Source organism: Lycium barbarum, chromosome 6 (assembly GCF_019175385.1).
Source record: "Lycium barbarum isolate Lr01 chromosome 6, ASM1917538v2, whole genome shotgun sequence".
In the NCBI taxonomy this organism is placed as follows: Eukaryota; Viridiplantae; Streptophyta; class Magnoliopsida; order Solanales; family Solanaceae; genus Lycium; species Lycium barbarum.
This window is the reverse complement of record NC_083342.1, coordinates 121,678,325-121,690,443: the sequence shown is the minus strand read 5'-3', so window position 1 is coordinate 121,690,443 and position 12,119 is coordinate 121,678,325. Positions and strand designations below refer to the sequence as shown.

The 12,119-nt window shown below is 32.4% G+C and overlaps 1 protein-coding gene across 1 annotated transcript; it reads right to left on the bottom strand.

The window, feature by feature from the left end:
* Positions 1 to 203: 203 nt before the first annotated feature.
* LOC132598423 (uncharacterized) lies at positions 204 to 1,584 on the bottom strand. The gene has a single exon (XM_060311285.1). It carries the CDS (start codon positions 1,526 to 1,528, stop codon positions 410 to 412), a length of 1,119 nt encoding a protein of 372 aa, XP_060167268.1. The 5' UTR covers positions 1,529 to 1,584; the 3' UTR covers positions 204 to 409.
* Between the last annotated feature and the right edge of the window lie 10,535 nt (positions 1,585 to 12,119).

The window sequence follows — 12,119 nt, the reverse complement described above, 5'->3', positions numbered from 1 at the left end:
CCTAGTAGAATAACAGGAAGGAGGATTCATGAAGAATATTTAATACCCAGTCCCCACTGCTTACCTAAGCAATTTGTATTCTATACTGCTGCAACTTTCCATAACCAAAGATCAAATCAAGGAGTTCTAAAAGGTGTCTCTCTCTTCTTTGAGCGGAAAAAACAAACGTATCTCATGAAAGATCTAACAACAGTTTCCATGAATGGCTAAACAAAATCCCATCATTAAGCATTTAGAGTGGATTTGCCATCAAATTAGTACATACACAAAGAAATAACAGACTAACATGAAAAAAAAAAAAAAACATTACCATAACAAGAAAAATCTATACAATCACTTAAAAATATCTCATCTCTGATGGATGATAGACATAGTAATAATAATGATTAGATATACAGATTTTTTCTTTTTACCTTGAAGAAACTGGATTCAAAGCTCTAGCAAAACCATTCATTGCTCCATAACTCTTTGAACTGAACCCTAAGCATCCAAGTAAACCTTGCCTGTAGGGTAAAAATGTCTTTCTCCTCATTTCTTCAGATTGAGCTCTGTTTGTTGTGTAATGCAACTCATGTGGTGATGGTGGTACTCTTCTCTTTCCAATACCACTTCCATTAACAAACTTCTTCTTCCCTTCTTTTGTATTATTATTATTATTCCCATTTTGTTTCCCTTTTGGGGTTGCAATTTTCTCAAGTTTTTTCTCTTTCACAGGTGAAAATGATATCCCACTCCAAAACTTGTGAGTATTGTTTCTTCCTTCACTTTTACTTCTATATAAAAACTCCTTCAAAAATACCCATCTTTTTGAACCTCTCCCAACTGAAGATGACCTTGATGAAGATCCAGATGGACACGGTGTCGTTTCATTCGATGCTTCATTTTCAACTTCGTCATCTTGCTTTATAATTATCTCTTCATTTTTCTCCTTAACAGCTACTTGCAATTCCTCTTCTTCTTCTTCTTCATATTCTTCTTGCCACTCATACGACGTAGTTCTAAGTGGTGACATGGATCTAGTCCTTCTCCTTAAAGATCTATCCCTTAACTTCAAATTATCTCTTCCTCTAAAACCTAATTTCTCATCTTCCTCCTCATTTTCATCCAAATCAAGTAATGGTGCTAATACTTGTGGACGTTTAAGATGAGTTGACAACTTCATCGGACGGATCTGACCGTTTAAAAACAACTCATCAGCTGAGCTCATTGATCCATCTCCGGCACCTCCGTTACCGTCACCGGTAAGTCTAGCGGAGAAATCGAAATCTTCAGAAGGTGATGAAGTACTGTTAGCAGCATTTTTTACACTAACAGTTGTTAAAACGAAGTGCATAGGACTAGCTGGAGCACTGTAATAGAACCCACTGTGTGGTTGATTACGACCTGGACTTGACGGAGCACTAACGTATGGAGTTGAACATGAACTGTCAATATCGTCGGAAAACATGCCGGATTCCATCGTGGAAACGGGTTCGGGTTCGGGTTCCGGTGTGGTGGTGGAGGAGTGATTTTTTTCGAGGGGTTTCATGATTTTTTTTGTGATGGGAATGAGGGGAGTGATGTGTGTGCATTAAAAATAAGAGAGAAGTAAAGGGGTATTTTCGGGGAGTGTGTAATGTTAGAGAATGACCTTAAATATTGAGATATATAACGACTATGCCACTATTAGTAGTGAGTCAGAAACTAGAGTACTGCTACAGTGTTATTTTTACATAATAATTGATTGATGGGATGTATTTTGGGAACATTTCACAATTTATCGACCATTGAAATCCAGAAAGTCAGACAGTTTAATTTTAAATGTAAATCCGACGTAAATTTATTAAGCTTTTTAAATTAAATATATGCATATTCAAAAATTATGTAGTACTATAAGTTATACTCTCTCTGTCTCATAATAAATGTTAGTTTAATAAAAAACACGCATATTAAAAAATTAATAATGAAGTGTAAAGTTTATCAAACTACTCTTATGTAAAAAAAAATACTCCCTCCGTCCCACAATAAATGTCACATTAGTCAAATTTTTTTGTCCCATAATAAGTGTCACCTTAGGAAATCAATGCATATATTGACAAGTATTTTCCTACTTTGCCCTTAGACAAAAACTAACAAATTTATGTATTCAAGATAAAAAGCACATAGAAACTTGATATTGTTGGATTCTCAATGTTAAAAGACTTACTTTTCATGTATGCTCTAATAAAAAAGGAAAAATAATTTATTTTTATTATATAGGGGTAGTTTAGTAAACTTTACATTGCATTATTGGTTTCTTAATATGCGTGTTTTTTGCTAAGGTAACACTTATTATGGGACGGAGGGAGTATTTTTTTCTCTTGATGATTAAGATTAAAGCATGCACAAATAATTCATCTTTTGACATTGAGAATCCAACCATCATCGTTTAGAGCACTACTACTTCTTTTACCTCTTACTAATCCTACTTTGCATAGGCCAAAACTTTTATTTTCACGTTAAACTCAAAATTTAACATTGTGAATCCAACTTTTAGTCTTGAATAAAGAAATTTGTCATTTTTTATCCAAGGATAAAAATGGAATAAACTAGTCAATATATGCATTGATATCCTAAATTGACACTTATTATGAAATAAAAAAATTTGACTAAGATATTATGGGACAGAGGGAGAAATAATTAACTTGTCTGAATCTCAAAATTGAAAAGGTGTGTAAATTGGGACGGAAGGAGTATAAATTTACATGGGGCATGAGCATTAATTGAGTGCTCTGCACGAATGTTTCTGCATTTATGTTTGCTTTTTGAAAAAAACTTGTTCAAAACGCAAACCAACAGGCAATAGCATTTGAATTAGAAAGAAATAGAGTTTCGTTTTTTAAAAATAAATTCAAACTTAAATACAAGTTTTTACTGAAAATTAACAAAAAATGGTGCCTAAAAATATTCTCTAAAAAGCCAGTACAAAGGCAAAACATCTTAATCATGATCTAAAAACTATAATAATTCAAAAAAGTATCTCTGTTATATATCAGCAAACCAATTTCTAAATCCTGGGATTTACAAGAATGAGTAATAATCACTTTGGACAGTAGGATCTCACTGGAATTTGCATCTACTAATAACTAGTAGCACTATTTCAGTGTAAACATAATTCTGTTATTTGAATGATTAAAACTCTGATAATTTTCCTTTAAAAGAAAGTTTTAAACATTCCATGCTAGAAAGACGATGCTGGTACAATATATTGTCGTGCAAATAAATGATTCAACCACCGCCCAGAAGAGTTACCAGGTAAATTAATCTAAGATTAAATGTTTTAATGACAAGTGTAAATTATTGATTTGGAACATTTGGTGAATAGTATAAACAGCAGTAACATGTTGCATTTTTTGTCGAGAGAGAAACCAATATTCTCGCGGTTATGGGAACAAGCACTGGCTTTAAGCCTATACCCCCCCCCCCCCCGGCCAAAAAAAAAAAGGGAACACGCACACATAAAAAAATATGAATATATATCCCTAAATATATTAGCAATAGAAGTGACACTAACAAAAACTATACGTCTATACCCCAGAATCGAAATTAAATTTATTAGTTTGACTTTCCACAGCTATCAGAGAGAGTTAAAATTATGAATTCGTTACATATAATAGGCAAAACGTAACTGTCCGTGTATTTCTTTCAGTTATTGCAAGATGGAATCAAAAGAAAAGTTGGTGGTGAAAAATTAATAAATGTGATTTCCTTTTCTGGTGAAGCATGAGCATGCTTGAAATGTTTGCTTTCTAATAGAAGTTGTTAACATGAATTCCAAAAAAAAAAAAAAGGGTTATTTGAAATGTATTAAATCTCAAACAACTCATACTTTGATCTATTTACTAGCTAGTATTAATTTTTGTACCAAAACGTCTGGATAAGAAACCATTTATGACAATTAAAGAAAAGAAAAAAGATTAAAAACTCATAAGTTTTCAGTCTAGTCTCAGGAAGGTTATTACTCGTATTAGTAACACTAGCAAAGCATAATACTAATTTTGGAAAGACTAGCAAGTTTCAATGGTAATATTCTTTTTTCAAATACAACTTTTAAGTATTTATTTTTAGCATAATAACGATAATTGGTTTCTTGTGTTCAAAGTAAGCAACACTTGATGAAAGATAATATCATTGCACAAACTTTCAGAAGCTCGTTGTTGCAATATCTCAAAGCAATGCATGAATCATGATGAATCTTGTGTAATTCTTGTGCTTTTGAGTCAATGGAATTGGATTTGGGAATCATCATTAGTATATAGTCAAGGGGACTAGAACTCTTTTTGACCAATTAGAATGTCTATACAAGAATCATTTTTTTGCATGATGAAGAAGTAGCATTGTAGATATTATGTATGCATGAAATTTTGGTATGAATTATTATGCGGTAAGACAAAGGCAAATGATGGCAAGAATTTAGAAATATACAAGTCTAGATCCATAAAATGTTGATTTCGCTTTCCGAAAGTGGGGAAAAGGTCACTCCATTTCTTGTGCCATACTATTGCAAGTACTCTTGCCATGCCATGTCCCAACATATGCAAAAGGCCTAAATTATTGCTCCTCCCCAAAAATATACATAATATAATTGTCCTCCCTTTTGTCTCTTCTACTCCTCTTTTATTACTCTTTGCATTTGGGATAGCAATTGGCTTTTTCTTCAATTATTTTTTATTTTTTATTTCCAGAAACTTGATTTAAGAAATTAAAATTTCAACTACACTCATTCGTTTACGTGGTATTGTAGATTATTAAAACACTCTTAATCTCTCATAAAGGGGTTTATCCTAAAGAAATCTTAATAATGTAATTTAAGTAACCTCAAATATTATTCGTGGTAAGAGAGAGGGATTAAAAAAGGAATATGAAGTTTGCTATTACGTGTTTGCCATATATATATTAGACTAAATTAGATAAGATTTAGAACTCAAGACAAGTTGATCATTAACTTGGTCACTTTCTTATTCCTTTTTGGTTTATCTTAGCCAAATATAGGGCTTGTGACATTGGACAAACTCCTTTTAAGAGCAATTTAAGAGAAAAAATAAAGCGATGCAAAGTTATCAAGTGGATAACATCATTAATCAAGACAAATTGGTCTATTAAATATTCACTGCAAATATTCTTAATCTAGGTAAAACATAGGGGAAACAAAATACAAGTAGCATCAATTTTCCAAGTTCAATAGGGATGATTTTGACTTTTGGATATTTATTTAACTACTACTCCAATAGTCCTAGCCATGAGCTTGTCTTGGTTGATTTTAGAACCCTAGTTTCCCTAGCCTCTAGGGGTAATTGGGAATAGCATAAATATTTTGGTTATGACTTTGAGGATGACGGTTTATGGTGAGGGATAGGGCTAAGTATGGTAAATACACTAAAATGTGTAGAAGACTAGAGCTACAAAGTGGGCAAATTGGCATGAAAAGACTAAAAAGAAGGATTAAAAGAGCATAGGGAGAAGAGTTTAGGGGGTTAAAATAGAATAGAATAACGTTAAGACTTGGGGAAGTGGGAGAAAAGGACAATGGACCGCACAAATATTAGCCTGCAAATAACAGAGTCGGCACGTTCCTCTGTTGCCTAAAGTTTCAAGGTTTTTTGTTCCTCTGTTGTGCAGCCTCACTATACTTTTCCTGCTTCCTACCTTATCCTCCATATGATCGTATCAATTTCGTGCATGCACGTTTTCTGTTAAAGAACTGTTTGGAGTATTACAATTTATTCTACATTAATACTTTCTTTTACTTAGAAATATTTACTTTAGAATTAGTAGTTTATTCAGAAACACGAAGATGCTGCAACAAATACCAAGACATCTGGAGAGGGTCTCTTTTGTTACGAATTACTTCTAGTTACTATTCAATTTTATTTTCTGTAGAATATGCAATTTCTGCACCATTTAAGAAGATAACCTATGATATCAATATTCGACTGAATGAAGTACAAAAATATAGTGAGTCTCTCTATCTTTCCAAGGTAGATGTAAAGTCCGCGTACATACTACCCTTCCCAAACTTCACTTATGGAATTATACTGAATATGTTGTTATTGTTGAAATAGAAAAATAAAGTATCGAGACACAAAATTTGTTCATGATTAACTCCAAGTAATTAGAATCACTTCACGTTGTTTTCATTGTCTATTAAAATTCGTAAAAAAAGACACCGATCAATTTTTAACTAAACTACTAAGCAAAAAGCTTGAGAGAGGTAAAATATGATTTGAATAAATTGTTGGGAGGATTTTCACCTCTCCTTATAATTTTTATTTTCAATTGATTATGCAAACAAGCCCTTGAATGAGGGGATAGACATACACTCGAGAAGGAGGTGAACAATGGCCTTGCATAGGATTCTGACTATAGGGCAGCCAATACGAGGCTATAAGTTTAGTGTAATTAATAATTAATCATTGATAAACAATATTCTATAAACTGTCAACAGTAATTCTATTATTAAATCTGTTAATTAATCTGCATAAGATTAATCTGAACACGTTACAGAATATACAGAACCCCTTCTCAGCTTTCCTATCACAGCTTGGTGAAGAGGATGGTCACAGCCAATCACTTCTTGACAAAATTTAGTTATAATAATTTTTAATATATTCTTTTGTAAATAATATCTTCATATTTTTCTTGATATGTTCCAAAATTAGCAAACACTTACAATTTAATAGCATCGATATGAATCTTCCATATAATAAATATGGATTCAATTTTCATATTCTTATACTCCATAATCTGCTATTTTAATAGAAAAGCGTGACCTGAAAATAATTGGTATGTTTACCTCATTCTCTAACACCTTCATTCACCATAGTTTCACACCTGCCGGACTGGTGCATTGTAGGTCGATGCACTTGCAGGGCATGATAAAATCATCTCAAGCCAACGTCTCTCATTATCTTCATCAATGTCTGCTACTTGCACCTTCGGGCGAATATGATCATTCTTTTTTTAATATATTTTTGCAAGACCGCACATACGTCTTAGTATTTTACATCTCTACGACACTTATCTTGTGATTATATTGGACCTTAGTGGCTCAGCATTCATTATCATATATAACAACACTGCTGATCTTGCTCTATAAAACTTAGATACCTTCTACTTTGGGAAGCATCCTTCTATCACATTACAACCCAATAATACTTATCAATATCTATTCATATATTTATTATTTGTAAATATCACACTAATTTTTATTTTTTTTGTATGGCAAAGAGCAAGTTAATGTTGTAATTTGTAAATAATAAAGTTGTAACTCTGCGTCAAGAGTCAAGAGTCAAGAGTCAGGACTCGTCTTGGTGTCGGGCAGGCTGAAAATCAATTCTAAATAAGTCCCATGGGCTACGGCTGTATAGTTAAGATAGTCGCCTTGTGCATGTTTCACGCATTGAGTTATTCGCTTTGTAGTTCGTATGCCATAACATAGCCATATATGCACTTAATGTCCACCATCCAAAATATTTTATTCTCAATTAATTTGTTCAAGTACTTAGTTAAATCTAGTAAATTATTTTTATAGTACCTTTTTCTTTTGAATATTTATAGAAAAAAAAACTCTTAAATTTCTTTATTTTCCTGCAGATGATGATAATGTATGTCCACTCCTGGTTTGATAAGATTTATTCTACTTTTTGATTATTATTTTTTTTGAAAAAATAGTGAGGCTTGCACTTCGTGTACCTCCAGGTTAAAAGGCCGGTCCGATTTATAGTTGAAATGCCTTATCATGCTTTGCCTTTTCCAAAAAATACTCCTTCCGAAATTGGGTTGAACGTAACGGATATTGGACGGTTGTCAAATAAACCGAAAAGAATTGGACAAAGAAAAAAAAAAAAAAAAAAAGAAGAGTAAAAGCATGAAAGGATGGAGCATGTGGTATTAATTAAGAGTGTGAAAATTGATTTAAGTAATATAGTTCCCATAAGCAAATGAACAATAAAAAGGTTGATTTAAGTAATATAGTTCCCATAAGCAAATGAACAATAAAAAGGCACATGAGGTGTTTGGCAAAGTATGGAGAGAGAGTGTCTTAACTATTAACAATTCTCATCATGCTTCTCCTTCTCCGCTGGTTCTTTAAACTAATTAATGAGAGATCTATTTGCATGTGCTGCAAGTGTTCTTCATGTCACATTTTGTACTACTCCAACAAACCCCTCACACGCTATTGTTGAAACTTGCACACAATATAGCTTACATTTGAGGTGGTATATATGCTTTGATCTTTTTGAGTATCTACAAAATCATTTTGCATTAATCCAAGATTTAAATTTGAGTAGTTTGACTTTCAAAGCTTTTAGTGTAAAATTCATTTTTTTTTTAAGTTACGGATTTCAGATCTACTACTTATTAAAAATTTTGTAAATTTTCACATATATATTTATATATTGCGTTAAAAATAATACTATTAGATTTGAATGAACTTATTGTGTAAGTTGCTGCGTCCGCCACTGTAAGTGCTACACTAAATTAAAACTTCATGCGATTAATCTTAGTATTGATAAACAACCATCCCATCAAATGAAGTGGTTTTAATATATTTTACTTCCAGGTCTACATACATAACATGTTGGTCTATAGTAAACCCGTCAACCGGTTCGGGTAAACCGATTCAAACCGCTAACCGGACCGGTAAAATCGGAACCGGTTAACCGTTTACTATATACCGGTCCGGTTTCAATTTTTTTGGAACTGGAACCGGACCCGGACCGGTTAAACTGGTAAAACCGGTGGAATTAATTAATTTATTTATTTTAATTGTAGCCGTTGGGGCAGCCCAATGGACCGTTGGGCAACGGTCCATTTGCAAAAATGGCCGTTGCCAAACGGTCCCAAACCTATCCCCCCCCCCCCCCCCCCCCAAACTTTTTTTTTAACACTTTAACCCATCTCCCACCCCTATATAAACCCCTCTTCATTTCCATTTTAGTCCACACCAATTCACTCTTCTCTTTCTCTCAAATCTCAATCTCTCAATTATAGTTACTTTGCAACAATTAACCACTTTAAATTTCTCTCAAATAAATATTATAAAGTCTTATTATAGTTTCAATTATTAATTTTGCAATTATAATATTGTTGGTGGAGTTGGTGATTTTGCAACAATCCGAAGTAGCTTTGGTGGATTTGCAATTCTAGCCGCCTTCACTTTGTTGGAAATTAGTCCGGCAATTTGGTACCTTCGTTCCAACTCTATCTTATTTTTCGCAATTTAATTCTAGCAATTTCATTTGTTGCAATTTATTTTCTTGTGATTTATTTTATTGTGATTTAAATTAATTATATTTAATAATGGCGAAGAGATTTAGACGTGGTGCCGGTAGTAGTGGTATTGTTAGGCGTGGGCTTAATGAGGAAACATTTGTGGAAAAAACACCTAATTTAGGTATTGATGTTGGTGGAAATAATCCACTTTTAGGTCATGAGGCAATGCAACAACATTATACCGACACTTTTAATGAAATTGATGATGATGATGAAACACAAGCCCCCGAAAATCCCATAGGAGATACATGTCCTGCACAATCACATACACAAGACAAACCGCCTAAAACTCGTAAGCCAATCACTAAAATTTGGAAATTTATGACTAAGGATAGGAAAAGCCAAACAACTAAATGTACCCTATGTGGACAAGTATTTACTTTTAAGCAAGAAACTAGTAAGGATGGTGGAACGGGTACACTAAATGCTCATATGAGAAAGAAATATATGGATGTTTGGGGAGAGCAAACGGTTTCAAATGTGGGGGGTATTCAAATGACGATAGACCCACGAACCGGTAAAAATTTTAAGTATGACAAGAAAAAAGAGCGTGTAGAAATAGCTAAAATGGTAGCTTATGATTGTTTACCATTTTCCTTTCCTTCGGGTTTGGAGTTTGTTACTTACATTCAACGTTGTTATAATCTGTTATTTGAGGGTATTCCTAGAAGTACTTGTAGAGAGGATGTTATAGATTTGTATAAAAAATATAGATTTTATTTGCGCCATGTATTTAATTCTTTAAATTGTAATGTTTCTCTTACCGCTGATTTGGGTCTTAGTCTTAACAAGTTAGATTTTTTTTGCTATTACATGTCATTGGGTTGATGACAATTGGGTTATGCAAAAAAGAATTATAGCTTTTTTATATGATGAAGGAAAAGGTCGTCACGATGGAAATTTTTTAACGGATTCAATGTCTACTATTATGAGATTTTGTAACATTTATAGAAAAACACTTTGTATTACTTTAGATAATGCTTCTAATAATACAAAGGCGATTGATCTTTTAAAAAGAGAATTAAACCCTCCGCTAAAAAATATTTTTCATGTAAGATGTAGTTGTCACATTTTAAACTTAATTGTTAAAGATGGTGTTGTGCGTTTTGACGATTCTATTAAAAAAGTTAGAGATGCGGTTGCGTTTCTTTTTTGTAATGCTAATAGGGGAAGAATTAGAAATTTTAAGAATGCTTGTGTGGAAAATAACCTTAGACCTAGGAAAATTCAAGTAGAAATTGAGACTAAGTGGAACTACACTTATGCTACAACAAGCATATGAGTATAGGATTCCTATACAACAAGTTCACAACAAATATAATATTAATAGTGATGATTGGTTAAATTTTACGGATTGGGAAGATGTTAAGGAATGTGTTGAACTCTTAGAAATTTTTTATACTGCAACTCTTGCTTTTTCTAAACAATTCTATCCCACGGTAACCGAAATTTTAGCCTACTTAGCGGAAATAGCTAGAGTTTTACAAGAGTATAAATATAAATCCGGTTATCAAGCGGCTAATTTTGATATGACAACAAAATTTAAGAAGTATTTTTTTTCCATCCCAACTTTATTTATATTGGGTTCTCTTTTAAATCCTTGTTTAAAAGTGTCTTATACTAAAGTATTGGTTGATCAAATTTATACATTTTTTGAAATTGAAGAGGGAGTTCAACCATCTTTAGCTGAAGACGAACTCGCTATTGATGACGAGTTTAGAAAACTTTTTACTCATTATTCTAATTTGGAAGAACATGCTACACCCGTTGCTCCACGCCCTACTACTTCTCAAAGTAGCAAAAAGGGTTTGTCGGGTTTAAAAGGTTTACATTCACATCCAACTCCTTCTTGTAGTGCAAGCTTTGATGAATATCACTTTTATTTGATGCAGCCAAATGTGGATATCAAGGAACTAGATGAGTTGGACATCTTAGCATGGTGGAAGAAATACAAGGCAAGTCATCCGATACTCTCAAGAATGGCTCGAGATATCCTTACGGTTTAAGTATCAACCGTGGCTTCGGAGAGCGCATTTAGCCAAGGAAGACAACAAATTGGAGACCATAGACACTCATTATCCGGCTTTAGCTTACAAGTACTAGTGTGCATTCGCGATTGGATTAGATCGGAGCGACGCAACCAAAACTTAGAAGCGGAGGAAGACGAAGAGGAAGAGATTGAAGATTTGATAGCAAGTAGACCAAACCAAATGGAAGACTTTGAAGATATCTCTATGGCCGAATATGATATGAGGGAAATTAACTAAATGATTGAGAATTGGTGATTTTATTATTCTACTATTTCTTTGCAACTCATGTATTATTTGCAAGTTAAAAAAAACTACAACTTGCAAATAAATGTTATCCAAGAATGAATAAAATATATGGCTCATTGAACTTTTTTCTATTTACTTGTGTTCATATTTTTACTTATATTAAATTAGAAATATACATAAAATATACTTATAATATACATCTACTTAAATTAAAAACTAGAAAGTTATATACTTGAAAAATAACTAAAATATACTAAGAATATACTTATAATATATAGTATACATATAACTTAAACACACACACACACGCGCACACACACACACACATATATATATATATATATATATATATATGTGTGTGTGTAAGTTATATAACCTAAGTATATTGATATAATAAGTATATTCTTACTATATTTTAGGTATATGTAGTATAACTTAAGCATATAACTTAATATATATATATATATATATATATATATACGAATTTATAAACTTAGAAAAAAATTAAGCTATAAATAATTTAAGTTATAATATATAAGTTATAAGTAT

What these genes read in the sequence shown, in the direction of transcription:
- LOC132598423 (XM_060311285.1), bottom strand. Translation starts at nt 1,528, where the DNA reads ATGAAACCCCTCGAAAAAAATCACTCCTCCACCACCACACCGGAACCC.